A 23,460-nucleotide genomic window follows, 5' to 3' on the forward strand; every position below is an offset into this window, starting at 1 on the left:
GAAAGCTAAGTCTAACTAGTAAAAAAAAACAAAACAAAACAACACTTTGCTTTAAGGAATACCAGTACTCACAATCAGAGATATCTCCAGCTCCTTGCAGACACCTGACTCAGTGTTCTCCAGGATTTCATCAATATTATCAATTGTGTCATCAGAAATCAGTGATTTTTCCACAGACAGATCAAAGGCCTCATTTGTAAAAATAAAAACATGAAGTATCTCATTTAATTATTTCAATTAGTATTATATTCTTACACTTGGAGCAGAGAATTAGCCTATGTATTGCATAATGTGGGGGAAATAAACGTAAGAAATATAAAGTACTACCTTCAGAAACCTTATGCATGGGGAAAAAAAAAGGTACACACACCTCACACACTTAAAGAAAATACAGATTTTGTTAAAGTAAGTAGTAGTTAAGAGAGATGAGAGGACAATACAGAGGAAAAGTATGAGAAAAAAACAGGGACAAGACCAAGATGTTTTGAGGGAATAATAAAAGAGACTGTCCAACTGGTAAAGAACCTTGACTGCTCAGGTGGCAAGTTCAAACTGGACAGACAGTAGGTAAACAAAACCAGCCTTTATACAAAGGAATGGGTATGATTATACCTGATATTTAATGATGACTCACTAGAATTGAGGAATCTAAAGAATAAAAGTTAAAAATTAAACTCTGATAGTTTTCATCTCATTAGGAAAACTAAGGTAATTCCTATCAGGAAACAGACTTTATAATAAGGTATAAAATAGAATAAAATCATGGGTCAAAATTATAATGCAGAACATAAAGGTCATAAGCAGTCACTCTGATTTCAGAGGTTCAGATTTGTGATTACGGAGGTCTAGATTTGGGAAATAGCAATGGAAATGAAAGATAACAGACAACCTAAACAGAGGATGATTCTGAAACAAAAGAAGACAAAGAAATAACTTAGTTACGTTAATGTATCCATAACAAAGCATCAAAAAAGAATTCTAGAAGTAGCTTATATTTGGAAACCAATCACACAGAGAGATAAATGATACCATAGGTGTCTTTGTCCTTGCTCAGGAGGTTGCAAACAGACAGAAGAACAAAGAATCAGTAACAAAATTGGGCAAAAATTCAGTTAGGGTTCTGAGTACATTATACAAACCACATGTCTCAAAGCCTTTTATAGAATTATGTAGTGTTTTTACAATAATAAATAAGAACTAAAAAAATTATGACACCTTTTCTAATATTTAATAACCGAGACTAATATTTCCCATTTTAGATATCTTTAAGATATTTAAGATAACTAAAACCTGAATGACTTAAAACACTGCCAAACATTTTAATCATGACTAGTTAGCCAACTAATGCTAAAACACATGTATCTTTCTAAAAAAGAAACCAAAATGAGGAAAGCTGTATCTTCTAAAGCACATACCATTACCTCTACACTATAGCTGTAAAATAAACACTTCATTTGTAATAAACTCCAGATATTATCTTACACCTGTAGCTTGACTGAAGCTGTTTTCATATACGTCCTAAACAGAGAATGTAAATAGGTAAATCCCTCACTCTTCTATCCCAGCATTCTCATTCTTATTTTTGTCTCTTTTTTCTCTCTCCTCCACCCTCCCTTGCTTTCAGAAAGAAGTAAATTACATGTGGAAAATTTAAAAACATATATTCCCTGGTTTATGCCACAACATCACCAGGCAACAGAACTCCTGTTACCTTTAAAGTATTCTGGAACCATGCTATAAGACGTTGTATACAAGTCTCTGTTTCACTTCTAACACTGGTGAACTCCTCTCTTTTATTACACCTCCAGTCATTAAATTTCTCCAGTATTTCTTCAGAGTTAATTCCTTCTTTGGCCTGTCCATATACTGCTTCTAAAGAGGCTGACAAATCCTGCAGAAAGATACTTCTGTTTATTAAAGTTAATTAACTTTATATTAAGAGTAAAGCACCATATTAGAATCTGAGAGACAGTGAAGTAATATATTGAATCCCTATCTTGGAGAAGTTTATAAATAAAACTTTGAATATCTAGACATAAAAGCATAAAACTACCTAGGAGGTGATTATTTGGATTATAATAGTAAAAGTTCATTAAATGAATTAAGGTTATAAACAGAAGGCTTTATAGTCTTAGGCTTTTAATTGAGTAGAAAGTATCCTCTTTTCTCTGACTTTACATAAGAATCTATTTTGTCCTGACATGGAAGTTTCTAAGGGCTGCTACTGCTGCTGCTAAGTCACTTTAGTCGTGTCTGACTCTGTGCGACCCCAGAGACGGCAGCCCACGAGGCTCCCCTGTCCCTGGGATTCTCCAGGCAAGAACACTGGAGTGGGTTGCCATTTCCTTCTCCAATGCATGAAAGTGAAAAGTGAAAAGTGAAAGTGAAGTCGCTCAGTCCTGTCCGACTCTTAGCGACCCCATGGACTGCGGCCCACTGGGCTCCTCCATCCATGGGATTTTCCAGGCAAGAGTGCTGGAGTGGGGTGCCATTGCCTTCTCTGTTCTAAGGGCTACTGCTAAGTAAAAATAAACATACCAAATTGTACAAATAATTCTAATTAAGGAAAGACATTAAGCATATATATCTAGACAGCATATTAAAAAGCAGAGACATCACTTTGACAACAAAGGTCCATATAGTTTTGATCTTCCCAGTAGTCATGTATGGATGTGAGAGCTGGACAATAAAAAAAGCTGAGCACTGAAGAACTGATGCTTTCAAACTATAGTGTTGAAGACTCTTGAGTGTCCCTTGGATGCAAAGAGATCAAACAGTTAATCCTAAAAGAAATCAACCCTGAACATTCACTGAAGGACTGATGCTCAAGCTGAAGCTCCAATACTTTGGCCACCTGACATGAAGAGCCAACTCACTGGAAATGACCCTGATGCTGGGAAAGACTGAAGGCAGGAGAAGGGGGCACCAGAGGATGAAGTGATTGGATGGTATTATCGACATGAATTTGAGCCAACTCTGGGAAATAGTGAAGGACAAGGAAGACTGGCATGCTGCAATCCAAAGGGTCGCAAAAAGTTAGACACGACTGAGCTACTGAACAAGAACATACATTAAAAAGCATTTTTAGAAAGGACTAGGAGAGACAAGATAGCTTGATGGCTCCCTCCAGGACTGAGACCTGAGAAACATCACAGAGACAAGAGGAAAACTTAATAGATCCCAGAAATTTTTCACAAAACTGAAAAACCCTTGGAAAGAAAGAAGACGGTTGGTATTTAGCACTGAATGAATACAATCACTGCAAGTAGGAGACAGCCTGTACCACAGCAGAGAATCATCTTGGGAAAAAAGAATTTTCTTCATATGTTCTTCTCCCTTCCTCACACTGGGCAAGAAAACAGCAGCACAAGCAAGAGGCAATGAGTTTATACAAGTACAGTATGGAAAACTAGAGGAGGCAAAAACAGACAATCAGGATAGAAGAGATGGCCAAGCATTCTTCCCCTTCCCCTGAATACCCAGCAGCATTTACACCTAAGGGTAGCAGCCCCTGGAAAAGAGGAAAGGCTGAGGGAGAGGGACTGAGAGGTCCTCTGAAGAGTAAAATTATCTAGAACAGAAGCCAACAGGAAGCAGTTGAGCCCAGACTGTGTTATGGTCTTCTTGACAGACCGGAACCTGGGGACAGGAGTCGACGAAAAGGCGGCAAAGAAAAGAAGTACGCGGGGGACCCAAGTCTCTAGTGGGACAAGGGTGCTTTATTTATGGCAGTGTGTGCTTATATATTGTAATACAAGGAAGCTTTAGGTAAATAATAAGGTTAAGTAAAAAACACCAAAACCAGACGCATAATAACAGTAACTAGGGGAATAACAATCATCACAGGGCCAGAAGACAATCCATGTATTGGAAATAGGAACATGACTAAGTAGTTTTACAGAAAAGCAAAAGGTTACTGAAAGGAATCCATGTATGTGTTCTGCCTCATGACCTCAGTCCTGAGAGCTGCGTGCAGCTCTGCTCATTCCTGTTTTCCAGGAACTGATAAGGAACAGAGGGCCCTTGAGAAACAGAAAACAACATATAGGGTTCCTTAAAATTAAATGTTCCCTGACAAGACTGCAACCCTGTAAGTTCTGAGAAGCAAGCCTATCCTATTCCCTAAATCCTCCTGAAGTCTCCAAAAGTATGCGCCAACCTTTCACTCTTCCAAGGTCCCTCTTCCACACTAACACATATGCACATAACAGCACACCAAGATAGTTGATAATTCCTCAAGAGAATATGGAGTCCTGAGGAGAAGTACAGGGGAGGATGAAATGTGGCAATAACACAGGCACTCTGAAAGAAATATAACAAACTAAGCCACCTTATTGATATTTCTCCTGGTAATCTTGATTCCAGCTTGTGCTTCTTCCAGCCCAGCATTTCTCATGATGTACTCTGCAAAGAAGTTAAATAAACAGGGTGACAATATACAACCTTGATGTACTCCTTTTCCTATTTGGAACCAGTCTGTTGTTCCATGTCCAGTTCTAACTGTTGCTTCCTGACGTGCATACAGATTTCTCAAGAGGCAGGTCAGGTGGTCTGGTATTCCCATCTCTTTCAGAATTTCCCACAGTTTATTGTGATCCACACAGTCAAAGGCTTTGGCATAGTCAATAAAGCAGAAATAGATGTTCCTCTGGAACTCTCTTGCTTTTTCCATGATCCAGCGGATGTCGGCAATTTGGTCTCTGGTTCCTCTGCCTTTTCTAAAACCAGCTTGAACATCTGGAAGTTCACGCTTCACGTATTACTGAAGCCTGGCTTGGAGAATTTTGAGCATTACTTTACTAGCGTGTGAGATGAGTGCATGTGTGGTAGTTTGAGTATTCTTTGGCATTGCCTTTCTTTGGGATTGGAATGAAAACTGACCTTTTCCAGTCCTGTGGCCACTGCTGACTTTTCCAAATTTGCTGGCATATTGAGTGCAGCACTTTCACAGCATCTTTCAGGATTTGGAATAGCTCAACTGGAATTCCATCACCTCCACGAGCTTTGTTCATAATGATGCTTTCTAAGGCCCACTTGACTTCACATTCCAGGATGTCTGGCTTTACATGAGTGATCACACCATTGTGATTATCTGGGTCGTGAAGATCTTTTTTGTATAGTTCTTCTGTGTATTCTTGCCACCTCTTCTTAATATCTTCTGCTTCTGTTAGATCCATACCATTTCTGTCCTTTATCGAGCCCATCTTTGCATGAAATGTTCCCTTGGTATCTCTAATTTTCATGAAGAGATCTCTAGTCTTTCCCATTCTGTTGTTTTATTTCTTTGCATTGATCACTGAGGAAGGCTTTCTTATCTCTCCTTGCTATTCTTTGGAACTCTGCATTCATATGCATATATTTTTCCTTTTCTCCTTTGCTTTTCGCTTCTCTTCTTTTCACAGCTATTTGTAAGGCCTCCTCAGACAGCCATTTGCTTTTTTGCATTTCTTTTCCATGGGGATGCTCTTGATCCCTGTCTCCTGTACAATGTCACAAACCTCTATCCATAGTTCATCAGGCACTCTATCAGATCTAGTCCCTTAAATCTATTTCTCACTTCCACTGTATAATCATAAGGGATTTGATTTAGGTCATACCTGAATAGTCTAGTGGTTTTCCCTACTTTCTTCAATTTAAGTCTGAATTTGGCAATAAAGAGTCAGATATGCAGCTGACACCACCCTTATGGCAGAAAGTGAAGAGGAACTAAAAAGCTTCTTGATGAAAGTGAAAGAGGAGAGTGAAAAAGTTGGCTTAAAGCTCAACATTCAGAAAACGAAGATCATGGCATCTGGTCCCATCACTTCATGGCAAATAGATGGGTTAACAGTGGAAACAGTGTCAGACTTTATGTTTTTGGGCTCCAAAATCACTGCAGATGCTGACTGCAGCCATGAAATTAAAAGACACTTACTCCTTGGAAGGAAAGTTATGACCAACCTAGGTCAGTTCAGTTGCTCAGTCCTGTCTGACTCTGCGACCCCATGAATCACAGCACGCCAGGCCTCCCTGTCCATCACTAACTCCCGGAGTTCACTCAGGCTCACGTCCATTGGGTCAGTGATACCATCCAGCCATCTCATCCTCTGTCGTCCCCTTCTCCTCCTGCCCCCAATCCCTCCCAGCATCACAGTCTTTTCCAATGAGTCAACTCTTCGATGAGGTGGCCAAAGTACTGGAGTTTCAGCTTTAGCATCATTCCTTCCAAAGAAATCCCAGGGCTGATCTCCTTCAGAATGGACTGGTTGGATCTCCTTGCAGGCCAAGGGACTCTCAAGAGTCTTCTCTAACACCACAGTTCAAAAGCATCAATTCTTTGGCACCAACCTAGATAGTATATTAAAATGCAGAGACATTACTTTGCCAACAAAGGTCTATCTAGTCAAGGCTATGGTTTTTCCAGTAGTCATGTATGGATGTGAGAGTTGGACTATAAAGAAGGCTGAGCGCCAAAAAATTGATGCTTTTGAACTGTGGTGTTGGAGAAGACTCTTGAGAGTCCCTTGGCCTGCAAGGAGATCCACCAAGCCATTCTAAAGGAGATCAGTCCTCGGTGTTCATTGGAAGGACTGATGCTAAAACTGCAACTCCAATACTTTGGCCACCTCATGCGAAGAGTTGACTCATTGGAAAAGACGCTGATGCTGGGAGTGATTGGGGATAGGAGGAGAAGGGGACGACAGAGGATGAGATGAGAGGATGAGCATCACCGACTCAACAGACCTGAGTTTGAGTAAACCTCGGAAGTTGGTGATGGACAGGGATGCCTGGCGTGCTGCGATTCATGGGGTCGCAAAGATTCTGACATGACTGAGCGACTGAACTGAACTGAAGCCACCTTACAAAAAGGAAGCAAAATCAATGGCCCAGATAATAGTAAGAACTCAAAATACGCATAACAAATCTTCTCAAAAATAGAAAAAATATTGGAAACATAAAGCAAAACCAAGTAATTATAAATAATAAACAACTGAAATTATTAAGCATGAAGAAATAATTTTTGAAATAAAGAACACAATGGTTTGGTTAAACGGCAGAATACAGCCAAGAATCAATTAGTGACTACTGATTAGGAGAAAAATGCGACTCATACCAACAACTGCAGAAGTAAGAAAACAATGGATTATTATTGTCAAAAGTCTTAAGAGAAAATGGCCTTTGCATCTAAGATATTTTATAGCTCATTAAATAACTGTTGAAAGGAGTTTAAATGTAAGCAGTGGCTTAAATATTTGAATTGTTTAAATATGATATCCTGAGACATTTAATAACTTACAAAGTCAACCGCTCAAACCCTGCTTGAAAGGACTCTCGGAGAAAGTACTCTAAAATACAGAGTGAACCAAAAGATATCCAACAATTTATGAAGAGTCAGAAAATAACTCAACTCTACAAAGTTTGATACTTGAGTTTTCATATATGATACCTGTAACAATCTGTGAGTAAAATCGTAGACAACAATTGTGATTGTTTGGTTAGCTGGTATTTGGGAGAGAAATACAGACAGACAAGACCCACCAGAGGCAAGTGAGAATGTTCTAAGGTATGAAGGGAAGAGAGAAGAAAAGGAGGGAAAAAAAAATCATGATAAACAGAAACACAAAAGTTATCACAGAAATAAGTTCTAATAAAATAGTAATTATATATAAATCAATTAAGTTACCCATTAAAAGACAGATTTAAATGTTTGATTCTTTTAAAAAATGATCCACTGGAGTGTTGTCTAACAGAGACATATAAAATAAATGGAAGAAAAAAAGAAACTATGTATAAGGCAAATATTAACTAGAAAGACAAGTAGGATAAGAATTTTAAAAAGTGGGGGGTGATTTGGGAGAATGGCATTAAAACATGTATAATATCATATAAGAAACGAATCACCCGTCCAGGTTTGATGCAGGATACAGGAAGCTTGGGGCTGGTGCACTGGGATGACCCAGAGGGGATGGTATGAGGAGGGAGGTGGGAGGGGGGTTCAGGATGGAGAGCATGTGTACACCCGTGGCGGATTCATGTTGATGTATGGTAGAACCGATACAATATTGTAAAGTAAAAATAATAATAATAAAAATTTATTTTTAAATAAAATAAAAGGAAACAAAAATAAAACTTTTATCCCAAAACACCTTAAGGGAAAACTACTATTACCTAATAGTTTAAAAATACATAGTTTAAAATACATAACAATCATGAATTCATTAACACTTAACAATAAGCTCTGAAATATTTTGAAAAATTAAAGAAAACTAGAATATATATTAACTAGAAAATATAAAAAAATCTCAAAACTTACAAAATGATCAGATAAAAAACTAAGCAAAGATACAGAAGATTAAAGCTTCAGATCACAGCTTAAGCCGTAGATCAGAAACTGCACACAAAAAACCTAGAATATATTTTCTTTCTGAATTTATACAGTCATGAAATATTAACTATCTATTGTAGGCCACAAAAGAAGCCTCAATAAATGCTAATGAAATCAAATATCGTGACATTTCACTTCTTTGACCTTCATTATAAAAGTATAAGTTATATTACTTAAGTACTTGAAGAAAATAAATAAAAATCTAACTATTTTTCAGCAAAATGAACAGAAATTTAAGAATAATCTGGTGACAAAAGGGAAGAATAGAAAGGGAGACAAACCAGATTTGGCAAAAAGTCTTTTAAGATTAAACTTTAAAAAGAAGTTTTAAAATGATCTTGGTTGCCAATCCTTTAACTCTGTACCAGTTAATGAGAAGAAATAAACTACTACAGAGTAAAGCTGCACTGTTGCTGCTGCTAAGTCCCTTCAGTTGTGTCCGATTCTGTGCGACCATAGAGACGGCAGCCCAGCAGGCTCCCCCATCCCTGGGATTCTCCAGGCAACAACACTGGAGTGGGTTGCCATTTCCTTCTCCAATGCATTAAAGCGAAAAGTGAAAGTGAAGTTGCTCAGTCATGTCCGACTCTTAGCGACCCCATGGACTGCAGCCCACCAGGCTCCTCCATCCATGGGATTTTCCAGGCAAGAGTACTGGACTGGGGTGCCACTGCGTTCTCCAGAATCATGTCTAAGGCCAGTCAATTTTCCCCATGCCATTTTGCTGGTAGCATCTGTTTTGCTATTCCCCTTAGAGCATCTCTGGTATAGTAAACAAACCTCTGTTGGTTATAGTAAACACAGTTTACCCAATCAACATTTTTATTAATGGTGGACCACCAGAATAATACCTACTCGAACCCTGCTGCTATTTGGTTTCTAGCTTTGGATTCATTAGGAATACCTACAGGGACCCCAATAAAATAAATATATATGGATCAAATGACCCACCTGGGGCAAGAGTGTTCCTTTTGGCTCTATGGTTAGTCTGCTTAAGAGATGGATCCGAGTGTCGAAATGCCAGGGTGAAAAGGATAGCCAATTTAACTAGGGTGCAAATTCCACTCCAATTGGCTGGTAGAGTCTCAAGCAATGGTCCTCCACAACACCAGATGTCTTCCCAGGCCATAGTTAATGCAGAATGGTTGTTCATTTCTCAAAGGACTGGCCTTCACTGCACCCGGACACATTCCCCAAGAATGCTAACTGTTCCCCCCACCTAGAAAGGCACGAGGTATAGTTCACAGTATGGAATGGGGGTTTGACAGTCCTTGGGGGTTATGCCTAGGACGCTTCACAGTCATGAACATTAGACAGGTGAATTCTTACATCACTGTCCTTTTCTACGCAAATCTTATTTCACCATTCTGGAATAACCTATACTATTTATTCAATTCTATTTAAGAAAATGTTTCAAATAATGGCTCCAATGGTTCCTGAACCATACACAAAAACAGGAAAACTACATATTAATCAAATTGCCAACATCCGCTGGATTATATAAAAAGCTAGAGAATTCCAGAAAAACATATATTTCTGCTTCAATGACTAAGCTAAAGCCTTTTGACTGTGCAGATCACAATAAACTGTGGAAAATTATCTTACAGAGATGGGAATACCAGACTACCTTACCTGCCTCCTGGGAAACATGTATGCAGGAGGTCAAGAAGCAATAGAACAGCATATGGAACTGTTCCAAATTGGGAAAGGAGTACATCAAGGCTGTATATTGGCACTCTGCTTATTTAATTTATATGCAGAGTACATCATGAGAAATGCTGGATGAAGCACAAATTGGAATCAAGATTCCTGGGAGAAATACCAGTAACCTCAGATATGCAGAAGATACCATCCTCATGGTAGAAAGCAAAGAAGAATTAAAGAGCCTCTTGATGAAGGTGAAAGAAGTAAAAAAGCTGGCTTAAAACTCAAAATTCAAAAAACTAAGATCATGGCATCCAGTCCCATCACTTCATGCATGGCAAACAGATGGGGATACAATGGAACAGTGACAAACTTTATTTTCTTGGGCTCCAAAATCACTACAGATGGTGACTGTAGTCATGAAATTAAAAGACGCTTGCTCCTTGGAAGAAAAGCTACAACAAACCTAAACAGCATATTAAATAGCAGAGACATTACTTTGCCAACAAAGGTCAGGTCCATATAGTCAAAGCTATGGTTTTTTCAGTAGCAATGTACAGATATGAGAGCTGGACAATAAAAAAGGCTGAGCACTGAAGAATCGATGCCTTTGAACTGTGGTGCTGGAGAAGACTCAATCTTGAATTGAGTCTCCCTTGGACAGCAAGGAGACCAAAACAGTCAATCCTAAAAGAAATTGGTCCTGAATATTCATTCGAAGGACTGATGTGGAAGCTGAAGCTCCAATACTTTGGCCACCTGATGCAAAGAGACAACTCATTGGAAAAGACCCTGATGCTAGAAAGCCTGAAGGCAGGAGGAGAAGGGGATGACAGAGGATGAGATGGCTGGATGGCATCACTGACCTAATGGACATGAGTTTGAGCAAACTCCAGGAGACAGTGAAGGAAAGGGAAGCCTGGCATGCTGGAATCCATGAGGTCGCAGAGTCAGACACGACTGAGTGACTGAACAACACCATCTTCAACCAGGTGGACAGAAAGACACAAGTGCTCGGATGTCCCTTAATAACCTTTTATCCAATTTTACAGCAAGCTTATCCCCTCCCTACAGTCCACAACAAGATAGCTAGTATTCAGCTTGGTATTAAAGATACTGTCAAAAGCAGTAAAAATTCAAAGATACATAAAATGTAGAAGAGGGTTATTCTGTTCAAATGATATAATCACATAGAAAGTTCAAAGAGTATCAACTGACAAAAACTAAAAAAGAGTTCAGCAGAGTTGCCAGAAAAACATCAATATATAAAAATCATTAGTATCCCTCTATACCATCAAAAGAACAAGGGAATTGAAAGATAGCATTCACAAAAGGAACCAAAAGTATAAACATCTTGGAGTTAAATCAAGAAAATGCATGAGGACTTAGAGAAAAATTTTAAAAAACATTAAAAGATATAAAAGATCTCAATAAACAGAAAGAAATACTATGCTAATAGGTGGAATGATAACACGGTCGTGCTCATTCACTCCAAAGTAGTCATTTCTGAAATGGTAGGATTTGACTGAAGATAAGGTTCCACAGAAAGTGAAGAGGAACTAAAAAGTCTCTTGATGAAAGTGAAAGAGGAGAGTGAAAACGTTGGCTTAAAGCTCAACATTCAGAAAACGAAGATCATGGCATCTGGTCCCATCACTTCATGGCAAATAGATGGGGAAACAGTGGAAACAGTGTCGGACTTTATGTTTTTGGGCTCCAAAATCACTGAAGATGGTGATCGCAGCCATGAAATTAAAAGATGCTTACTCCTTGGAAAGAAAGTTATGACCAACCTAGATAGCATATTCAAAAGCAGAGACATTACTTTGCCAACAAAGGTCCGTTTAGTCAAGGCTATGGTTTTTCCTGTGATCATGTATGGATGTGAGAGTTGGACTGTGAAGAAGGCTGAGCGCCGAAGAACTGATGCTTTTGAACTGTGGTGTTGGAGAAGACTCTTGAGAGTCCCTTGGACTGCAAGGCAATCCAACCAGTCCATTCTGAAGGAGATCAGTCCTGGGTGTTCTTTGGAAGGAATGATGCTAAAGCTGAAACTCCAGTACTTTGGGCACCTCATGCGAAGAGTTAACTCATTGGAAAAGACCCTGATGCTGGGAGGGATTGGGTGCAGGAGGAGAAGGGGATGTCAGAGGATGAGATGGCTGGATGGCATCACTGACTCGATGGACGTGAGTCTGAGTGAACTCCAGGAGTTGGTGATGGACAGGGAGGCCTGGCATGCTGCGACTCATGGGGTCGCAGAGTCGGACATGACTGAGCGACTGAACTGAACTGACTGAAGGTTCCACAATATCTTATGAGCTACTGTACTCTATCTACAGATCTTAGAAGCCATTATCACTCAAGGATCAAGATCCCTCTCTGACATAAAGGCTTTATTAGATTTTCTGCTAGAAAAATGGCTAACCTGCTTGCTACTGCTCCTGTCTCTGTGAGTTTTCCCAATGAATGCTGCTCTAACAAGCCTTAGATGCCTGACTATTTACCTTGTTTGCAGGATACATACATACATATATATAAAAACATATTAAATATATCAATATAAAATTTTAACATCATTAAAAAGAAACTAGGATTCATCAAAGAAAAGAAAAAGTTCTGCAGCCATCAGTACTGTCTGAAGTCTAAAGACAAATGCTAATTTCAGCTCTCAAATGGTAAACATATTTTAATATATAATATCTTTTAAAATTCCAACCTGCAACGTTTTTAAGCGTTTATTAAGAGATAACTCATCAACTTCCAGAATAAAAACTTCTACTGCCATGTACAGCTTCTGTTGTACTTCATTTCTTTCAGCAATCAAAATATTCCCTTCATTCTGAAGGAAGGAAAAAGGGAATAACCATCATTAATATATCAGGTGTTTTTACACACTGAACTATATGAAAAGAACTGATCTCTTAAAATTAGCAAAATTTAACATTACATTCTCCAACATAATAATATTTAAGACAAACCCCTCTCTTCTTAGATCACCAAACTGACAAAGTTTCTTTCCCTTAATTAGAAATAAGATTTAAATTCCACAATTCTGCTCTGTTAATCTTTACTTTTCCGAAACAATAAAATTTTACTTAAGAAAATTATACAAGTGTCTCTGACTAATTACATACTGCCTCCTTCCTACTCCCACTCCATGCTTAATTCCTTCATCTATTTATCTTTCAAGATTTAGTTAATCTCCAGCAGGATAAAACTTCCAATTCCCCCAAAAAGCTATGCCTGGAAACAGATATGAGAGATATCCAAGAACCTTATGCATTAGCTCTATTATAGTTCTTAATAAACTATATTAAAACTACCTATTTATATATTTGTCCTATACCCGAAGTAGAGAGAGGAATAGGACGTTTTAAATTTGTGTCTCTACTACTTGTAACAGAGGTACATACACTTAAAAGTCCAAATTTTAGAATACTCTTTTTTGTGTAAGCTGCAACCCACTCCAGTATTCCTACCTAGAAAAATCCCATGGACTGAGGAGCCTGGTAGGCTACAGTCCATGGAGTCACAAAGAGTCAGACACGACTGAGCAATTTCACTTCACTTCAACCAGACCGTTATATAACTAATTATGAAGACAAAAGAAAAGACTCTATTTCATCCAAAGTACACATGGCGGGCTTTTCTGGTGGTTCAGTGGTAAAGAATCAGTCTGTCAATGCAGGAGATGTGGATTCGATCTGGGAAGCATGCCACGGAGCAGGTAAGCCCATGTGCACAACTACTGACCCTGTTCTCTACAGCCCAGGAAGCACAACGACTAAAGCCCTGGTGCTCTATATAGCCTGTGCTCCTCAACAAGAGAAGCCACGCAATAAGAAGCCCACGCATCACAACTAGAGAGTAGCCCCCGTGTGCCAGAACTGGAGAAAAGTCTGTGTAGCAATGAAGACCCAGCACAGGCAAAAATAAATACACAAATAAAAAATGTTTTAAAAAGTACACATGGCAATCAAGTTAAAGAACTGTGCAAAATATATAAATGAAAATAACAATCTTAAGATGCAAATTAAATACAACAAGGGAAATAAAAAGACAACTTTATCTGAGGGACAATTATGCCTCTATCCTTAATAATCTACAGTAATCTACTCTTCAATCTGTCAAATGAACTTTAGGGCAATAAAGCCCAAAAGTCAGTCCTGAAATGTCAGCAGTAGTAGAGACAAATTGTTTTAAAAAAATCACATTTGTCCTACTAGAATACCAAATCTGACAGACATATAAGACCTTTTTCCCTCCGTGTCCTGAATCACTTTGCTGCTGCTGCTGCTAAATCGATTCAGTCGTGTCTGACTCTGTGCTACCCCATAGACGGCAGCCCACCAGGCTCCCCTGTCCCTGGGATTCTCCAGGAAAGAACACAGGAGTGGGTTGCCATTTCCTTCTCCAATGCATGAAAGTGAAAAGTGAAAGTGAAGTCGCTCAGTCGTGTCTGACTCTTAGCGACGCCATGGACTGCAGCCTTCCAGGCTCCTCGGTCCATGGCTTTTCTAGGCAAGAGTACTGGAGTGGGGTGCCATTGAATTTTCAAATGACAAAACAAAAGTTAAAAAGCAGTTCTTTTTCAAGTTTCATCTTACTACATGAAAATGTGAAATATTTTAATGATGGCAGTATGGTTTAAATGGAAATAGAATACACTTTGCAATCAAGACATCTGGTTTAAAATCCCAGATTAACATTTAGAAGTATGTAATCTTCAGCAATTTCCTTAAACCTTGTGGGCCTCATTTTCCTGAGGAGCAAAAATGCCCATGTTTAAAAAGTACCTATACATAAAAGTACCTATACATACGTGTTTCTAAAAGATTCAAAAATTATTACTCTGTCACCTGTTTTCGTCTATCATCAGAAGTGACCAGTAAAGGTCTAATGTGTAAAGTAACCCAAATCTAATCCCCTAACCAAATTAAATCAGAGAAGGCAATGGCACCCCACTCCAGTACTCTTGCCTGGAAAATCCCATGGACGGAGGAGCCTGGTAGGCTGCAGTCCATGGGGTCGCTAAGAGTCAGACATGACTGAGCAACTTCACTTTTACTTTTCCCTTTCCTGCATTGGAGAAGGAAATGGCAACCCACTCCAGTGTTCTTGCCTGGAGAATCCCAGGGATGGGGGAGCCTGGTGGGCTGCCGTCTATGGGGTAGCACAGAGTTGGACACGACTGAAGTGACTTAGCAGCAACCAAATTAAATATTCCTGGCATTTCCAAAGGCTTAGTTATCTTATCTACTTTTCTCATTCAGAGCCAGTTAGGCTGCCAACTGGCCAAACTAGCTATGACTAGGGAATAAGACCTTTAGGGTACAATCTTCAGAGGCAGAAACCACCAATACTTAAGATAGGACAACTCCAAACTCAAGAATAGAGCTCATAGGTACTATGGAAAGCTATGATTATTGTATCAGATATCTTATATGAAAAACATGGAGTTCTACTCAGCTGAGTATAATAAAGAAAATTCCCAAAGGAAACAATATTTGTACCTACACTAATTAAGAATTCACATGAAATATTCCATTCTTCATATCCCTTCCCTACCCACATATAAAGGAAAGGAAAGGAAAGTGAAGTTACTCAGTTGTGTCTGACTCTTTGTGACCCCATGGACTGTAGCCTACCAGGCTCCTCCGTCCATGGGATTTTCCAGACAAGGGTACTAGAGTGGATTGCCATTTCCTTCTCCAGGGGATCTTCCCTAACCAGGGATCGAACCTGGGTCTCCCACATTGCAGGCAGACGCTTTACCGTCTGAGCCACCAGGGAGGCACCCACATACAACCACCTTTCAAGAACAGATGATTTAGAGAGCATTTACTAGTAAGGCAGAGTCCTATACTGTAGCATAAAGCATGCCCCTCTGACCAGAAGATCCACATTAGCAGGTGCGGGAGTCATCCCAGCTTATAAGCCTCATGCCCCTCAAAAACCATTACCTCTTATAGGTATAGCTTCCAGGGTCCCTCAGGGAGTATGCCCAGTTGTTTAGTATTTGTAGTTTGCAGTTCCTCCCAATCCAGATACAATTTACCAATCAGGGATTTTATTTACCTAAACAATGTTGCCAGTAACATGACTGAAATTTCAATTTATCAAATTACTAAGGGAACAGGGAGAGGTAAATCCTCAGGCAAAAGGGGAAAAGATTTTGTTAACCCTTTTCCACAATCACTACTCATTTACCTTACCTTTCTTCTAAGGCAACAAAAGAAATCAAATTACTAATATGAAGATATTTCAAAAGTTAAAGATTTCATATAAAGTATCATTACAATATCTGCAGTCCTTCTGCTTTTTTGAAAGATATTATCTCCTTATATTCAACAGATAAAAATCATAATGGAGAAAAATTCTTGACCTACCACATTCTCACAAGTTTGAATCTTCTCCTGAGCCAGATTATATTCTGCCCAAATTAGCTCTAATTCATTCAAAGAAGCTGGGATAGTAAAGCAGTCTTCATCCAACACTTGTATAGCATCTGAAAGGTCATTTCCAAAACGAACACTGATACTGACACGTCTATTTAAAAAAAAAAAAATAGCAAAAGGAAAAGATCAAGAAATGTTTAAGGTGGTGTGAGAAAAAAAATTACACAAATAGTAATGGTCTAAAGTTACTATTTACAACACTGACTATGAAAAGGTATTTTTTAAAACTATATAAAATCATAGGTAACTTTGACACAAACCTTTGACTAAAAATACATTTCACTGGGAAAAAATTAAATATTTATAAAGACAGCTGCAAAAGTCTGCAGAATTAAAATGATATAAAATTAGATTTGTAAATACTTCTTTTAAAATGTTATATTTAAGCCAATTTTATCAAGATGAAGGCACAGAGTCCTTGGACCTTAATAAGCAGACCAGCATTTGCATAATCTTAAAAAAAATCCCAAAAAATCCCAACAAAGCAATCAGAGAGGCCAATTAGGAAAACCAACACGGCTCACTCACCATTTTATTTGTTTTAGCTTCCAACCGGACTTCCACCATTCTAATAGCACACTATTTCCTCAAATACAGGTTAAAATATACTGAACTGTTCTGGTCTAAAGTCTGTCTCACAGCTTTGCCAGTGTAGTCACTTTGGCTGTGCGTTAAAAGTTGATTAACCTCTAGAGAGACCAAATTACTCAAACTCTTTAAAACCTATAAACCAGACGATGACTGACAGATTTATACTGGAAAATACAGATTCCCACTGGACAAAAGATGAACACATAGTGTTAATTGAGAGCAACGTCTTAGTGTTTCCAAGTACATGAGGAAATGAATTACTGCACAGCAGTTTTATGCACAGCACAAAAAGAGAACTAGACTGTTGTGAGAACTATTTTTTCCACATTCCCTAACCAACAATAAAGGTGGAAAATTATCCCTAACCAACAATAAAGCAATTATCTATAAAGTAAAATACTTACATAATTCACATATAGAATCTGAGACATGCTGATTAAACTGTATGAGACTTGCTAACCAACTGCTTTTCTTCTGACTCCATGAAGATCATTTTTCTTGTAATTTAGGAAGACTACTTTTGTCTTTCTTTAGACAGAGTATCAGAGAAGGCAATGGCATCCCACTCCAGTACTCTTGCCTGGAAAATCCCATGGACGGAGGAGCCTGGTAGGCTGAAGTCCATGGTGTCGCTAGGAGTCGGACACGACTGAGCGACTTCACTTTTACTTTTCACTTTCACGCATTGGAGAAGGAAATGGCAACCCACTCCAGTGTTCTTGCCTGGAGAATCCCAGGGACGAGGGAGCCTGGTGGGCTGCCGTCTATGGGGTCGCACAGAGTTGGACACGACTGAAGCAACTTAGCAGCAGCAGCAGCAGACAGAGTATAATTAAATAATTTGGATTACTGAAATCTATAATAGTTTCTGTATAGGACTGAAAATAACCCCAAGCAAAACAATGGGACCTAGTAGTTTCCCATCAAACTATTATTTAGAAGCTGTGTTGACTTTTTAATTCCATTCTCACATATAACTTTAGATACTATCATCCCACACGGTGACAACAGAACACTATAAAAACAGTATAAAATTTGTCTCAGGAGTAACTATCTTTAGTTTCCGTCTTTAAAATAATGAAAATACAAAGAATAAGTTTCAAAGTAAATATGAAGTGGGAGGGGACATGGGTAAACCTATGGCTGATTCACGTTGATGTTTGGTAGAAACCAATGCTATAACTGAACAGCTATATATATGCGTGTATATATATTATTTATATATATTTTTATATATATATATATATAGAAAGAGAGAGAGTGTAAAACAGGAATAAAACCATCAAGGGTCCCCACTAAAATAATTAATTTTAAAAAAGAAAAAGCAAAAATGAAAGGCAAAGAAATTAAACAAAGCACAAACTAATCAGCATTGTTTTAAACCATCTTCCTCAAAAATTCACTTTTACCTACCTAATTTCTTTCAATATTTCAACCTTAGCTGCCAGATTTTTCATTCTGGTACCTATACAAGTCTTCAGAGTGCTTTCCAAACGTTTAGTCAAATCCATGGTAGTTGCTTTCTCTTGCTGAAGCAAAGAACAAACATATCTTAGTCAGACCCACATAGGAAACTGTATTTCTACTGTTATTTAAACAACTTTTAGTTGTAACTAAAATTTTAAAGGATTTATGCGGCAGTGTTCCCTGAAGAATGCCACATATGAATTCAAGGGTTGGAGATTGAGTTCAACTACCAATGGTCAATGACTTAACCAGGCCCAAGTAATGAAACCTTGATTTTAAAAAACTCAGAATGATGAGGTCTGGGGGAAGCTTCCAGACTGGTGAACAAATCCATGTGCTGGAAGAGTGACTGGTCCAGAGAATCCTCCAAACGATCTCCATCTCCACTCCCATCATAACTTCCCCTTTGTGTCTCTTCTTGTATTTGCCTGTTTATGAATTGTATCCTTTATAATAAAACTGTCATCGTAAGTACAGCACTTTCATGAGTCCTGACAGTTGTTACTGAATTACTGAATTGAGAGCAAGGTGTGGAAGTGGGTCATAGGAAGTCTTAAACTGATAGAAAAAAGTGTGGGTAGCCTGGGACCTGATTTGTGGCTAGTGCTTGAATTGAGCTAAGTCTTGAGGGACTTAATCCTTGTGGAGTCTGAGATAACTCTTGGCATTTAGTGTCAAAAATTAACTGTAGGCCATTCAGTTGATGTTAGAGGAATGGCAACTCGTGTTGGGGTAACATATTTGGTATTAGAAAAAGTTATACATTTGAAGACTATACAGTATTCTGGGGGGAGGGGGAGAACTGCCCTGAATCTGAGCAAACCTTGATACTTAACTATCATAAAAGGAAATACATGGAGATATAGCAGCCTGTTAAACAACAATAGGATGCAGATGAAGCACTTTAAGAGATTTATTGAGCAAAATGGAATGTATAGGCCTAACTGGAAATCTGACTGGAAGAAACCAAACATAAAATGACATTCATGGAACAACAGGGGAAATCTGAACACTGGATATTAAATGATATTATGGGCTTCCCTGGTCGCTCAGCTGGCAAAGAATCCTCCTGCAATGCAGGAGACCTGGGTTCAATCCCTGGATTGGGACAATCCCCTAGAGAAGGAAAAGGCTACCCACTCTAGTATTCTGGTTTGGAGAATTCCATGAACTGTATAGTCCATGGGGTCACAAAGAGTCGGACACAACTGAATGACTTTCACTTAGTGTGAACATAAATTAGTGAACTTAGTGAAAGGATTATTACTAATTTTTAAATGTAATTGTATTATGGTTATGTCTCTTTTCAATTTCTTTTCTGTTAGAGATACATAATACATTAAAGCATGTACATTAAACTATTATGAATGGGATTTGTTTTGAAATTACTAGGAGGCATAGATTTTTTAAAAGACTATTTAATAATTGTAAAAACTGGGTGATGGATACATAGTACTAATTATTCAATTCTCTTTTTAAAATGTTTGAATATTTCCAGAGTTAAAAAAATTTAAAGGACATAAAAGGAAATATAAATGAGAAATTATTAATTTTTCAAACATCCAATGAAATTCAAAGATTAGTTTGTAGCATAAGAAAAAATTTCATCTATAAACAAGTATGAAGAAAGAGAGAATACCAAGAGTAGGGAGAAGAAGGGGAGGTAAGAAAAGGAGACAGAAAATTATAAAGACAAATAAGAACAAATTAGAGCTTCCCTGGTGATCAGGTAGTTAAGAATCCACCTGCCAATGCAGGGCACATGGGCTGGATCCCTGGTCCATGAAGATCCCACATGCCTCAGAGCAACTAAGACCACACACCACAATTACTGAAGCCTGTGCACCTAGAGCCCATGCTCAGAAACAAGAGAAGTCACTGCAATGAGAAGTCTGTGCATCGTCAGCTAGAGAGTAGCCCCACTCCTCACAACTACAGAAAGCCTGTGCACAGCAATGAAGATCCCAATGCAGTCAAAAATAAATAAATGAATAAATTTTTGTTTAAAAAATAAGAGTAAATGAACACAATTTCCCAGTTGATCATTCTTTATCTTAAGCCACTGAAACATACCATACCTGCAGCTCCTGGGCAGTCTGTTCGACTTTCAATTCTAATGCCTTGCACCTTTCAAGAAGAACCTCCTTCTCTGTTTTAAGTTTTTCATTTTCTTCAATCAGTTTCTGGTCCTGCTTAATTTTTGCCAGGCTGACATTAGACCCTAAATTAAAGTCACCAACAGCCAAATTTTCCCTATTAAAAACAAATTCACTCATTTTAAAAACCAAATTGTTTTAAGTGTGACAGAGATCAAAACTTAAAATTTGGCTTTTTATACCATAATAAATATATATATATATGTGTGTGTGTGTGTGTGTGTGTGTGTGTATCTATATAAAGTTAATTTTAGAAACTAATCTGATCTTTACCCAGTTTCAACATTAGAAAGCATTTTAATGCAAACTAGATTTTATAACTGAAGTCATACTTCAAAAATAATGCCTCCTAATCTCAGATAAATCATATTCCAACTTTTTCATATCAGTATCAACTCCAGCAAAGATAGTAAAAACCATTTCTGTATCAGTTTCTTCCAGTCTCTCATTACTCCCACTCCATTTAACCGTTTAGTTCCTAAAGCACTGATAAGATCCCAACAAAAAGCTTATTACCCATTACACAGTATCATGGGCTGGATCATGACACAGAAGTAAAAGGATGGTTTTGTACTTTTAAAAATCAAATCTGGCTTTCTGCTTCAAGTTTGTAACTAAAAATTATCTAAAAAGTGAACATTTTTGTTATAATCAAATTCCATCAGAGTAAATTTTTACAGGAAGAAAAAAGAGCCTCTCTTTTGTTAAAGAGAAAAGGCAATTCCCTAAGACTCATTAAAATATTCTCAGAGCCATAGGAAAAACTTCAAAGTTTATCTGAAATTCTGTCTCTTGCCTGAGTAATTTAGATTTAGGGGTAGATTTTTATGATAAATGTATTCAAAAGACTTGGAAAGAAGAGCTGGTATGTAAACTTCAAACAATTCAGAAATGATTTTTCTTTCAAAATGGCTTTTAATTAAAATATCCCTGTTAAAGAGGAATATTTTTTTTTCAGTGTGTTAGAGAGGAATACCTGTTTGAGAAAAACAGACATAATCAGTATTATCCCTCAAAATCACAGACATAGTTGAGGACTCTAAAAACATAAGCCTTGACTACTATGACAAGAGCTTCTAACATAAATCAAAAATTAGGTAAGACTAAAAATCCCACTACAATCTTACTTTGGAAATGTCACATTATTTCCTGCATCATTTTCATTCTTCAAGTCAAGGCACATTCTCCCACTTAAGCGCCCCTTTGGCCGGGTGAAGTTTGATTGGCTTGATCTATGCCCCCACAAAGGAATGGGGCTTTTGAGGTTCCTGAGGACAAGCTGACCAGGATCTGATTTTTTTTCCTCACAGATATTAGTGCTGGAAGTGAGTCTGCATTTTTCTGCAAATCCTTTCTTAGCCACCTCTTCCCCAATATCTACATTGCCATACTCAGCCTGAGCAATTATTGTTCCATCTTGATAGGTAGCTTTAATTCTCATTTTAATTTCCTTTTCAAAAATCAAGCTCCCCAAAAAGGTTCTGCCCTAAGAAAGATAAGAAAAAAGAAGATATTAACCATCTATACCAACATGTTTTCCTTCACTTATTTTTTCTATTAATATCTAGTTTTTCCAATGATCATTATTTCTTCATTCTGAAATCTCTACAAAAGTGGTTTTACCTTGTTGGCTAAATACAAATATACTTCCTCATGTGTATACTATACTCCAATTACATACTTGATAAATCCTTTCCAGAAGAAGAGCTAAGACCTGTACAGGAATCTATATTTATACATTTTTTTAAAGTGTACCAATTAAATACCCTAGAATAATCTCTTTAAATCAAGCAGATTCTGTTGACCATTTTGGTCCTAACTAAATATAAAGGTGTGCTGAGGAGTTACAGCATATAAAAATGAAATCTGGTATCTAGGAAAAATGGGAAAATGTAGAAGCAGTGACAGATGTTCTTTTCTTGGGCTCTAAGACACTGTGGATGGTGACTGCAGCCATGAAATTAGGAGATCCTTGCTTCTTGGAAGGAAAGCTATGACAAACCTAGACAGTGTATTAAAAAGCAGAGACATCACTGTGCTAACAAAGGTCTGTAAAGTCAAAGCTATGGTCTTTCTAGTAGTCATGTACACATCTGAGAGCTGGACCATAAAGAAGGCTGAGAGCTGAAGAATTGATGCTTTTGAGTTGCGATGCTAGAGAAGACCCTTGGGGATCTCCTGGACTGCAAGGAGATCAAACCAGTTGTAAAGGAAATAAATCCTGAATATTCATTGGAAGGATTGACACTGAAGCTAAAGTTGCAATACTTTGGTTACCTAATGCAAATAGCCGACACACTGAAAAAAACCCTGGTGCTGGGAAAGACTGAAGGCAAAAGAAGATGGTGGCAGAGGATGAGATGGTTAGACAGCATCACTTGACTCAAAAGACATGAATTTGAGCAAACTCTGGGAAATAGTGAACAGGGAAGCCCATGAGGTCACAGAGTTGGACACGACTTGGTAATCGAACAACAACACAGTTCTAGGTACAGAAATGTTTCTTATAAGTAACTACAGTGCAGACAAAGCTACACCCAGTGACCTAAAAGATACTAAAAACTGAACAAAAGAGAGGCAAAGAGAAGGTTTTCAAATTTTATTGTTCCTGCTAGTACTGATTATTTTCACATAAGTCATCTGAGCTGCTGAATATAAAATACATATCTGATTACTTTGCAGTGTAACATTCCTTCAATAGCAGTATCAGTTACCAAAAGCATACCATTTTTGCACAGATTTAAAAGGAGATAGGATTCCTGTTAAGACTACCACT

The 23,460-nt window shown here is 38.0% G+C and overlaps 1 protein-coding gene and 1 non-coding gene across 7 annotated transcripts in view; both read right to left on the minus strand.

Moving 5' to 3' along the window:
• STK31 (serine/threonine kinase 31) overlaps window positions 1–23,460 on the minus strand; it is an 85,279-nt gene that overhangs the window by 36,043 nt on the left and 25,776 nt on the right. For 5 of the 6 annotated variants that reach the window (XM_061414348.1, XM_061414350.1, XM_061414346.1 and 2 more), the window contains exons 7-13: window positions 21,812–22,170; window positions 20,607–20,781; window positions 18,475–18,590; window positions 16,402–16,561; window positions 12,729–12,851; window positions 1,712–1,891; window positions 73–189 (exon numbers count right to left, since the gene is read on the minus strand). In XM_061414348.1, coding sequence (XP_061270332.1) covers window positions 73–189; window positions 1,712–1,891; window positions 12,729–12,851; window positions 16,402–16,561; window positions 18,475–18,590; window positions 20,607–20,781; window positions 21,812–22,170 — 1,230 coding nt within the window. The remainder of the gene's footprint in view (window positions 1–72; window positions 190–1,711; window positions 1,892–12,728; window positions 12,852–16,401; window positions 16,562–18,474; window positions 18,591–20,606; window positions 20,782–21,811; window positions 22,171–23,460) is intronic. The other variant, XM_061414352.1, reaches the window with a different exon arrangement.
• TRNAC-GCA (transfer RNA cysteine (anticodon GCA)) lies at window positions 15,734–15,805 on the minus strand. Its single transcript has one exon. It is a non-coding gene; the product is annotated as a tRNA-Cys (tRNA).

The sequence above is a fragment of the Bos javanicus genome, chromosome 4 (assembly GCF_032452875.1).
Source record: "Bos javanicus breed banteng chromosome 4, ARS-OSU_banteng_1.0, whole genome shotgun sequence".
Classification (NCBI taxonomy): Eukaryota; Metazoa; Chordata; class Mammalia; order Artiodactyla; family Bovidae; genus Bos; species Bos javanicus.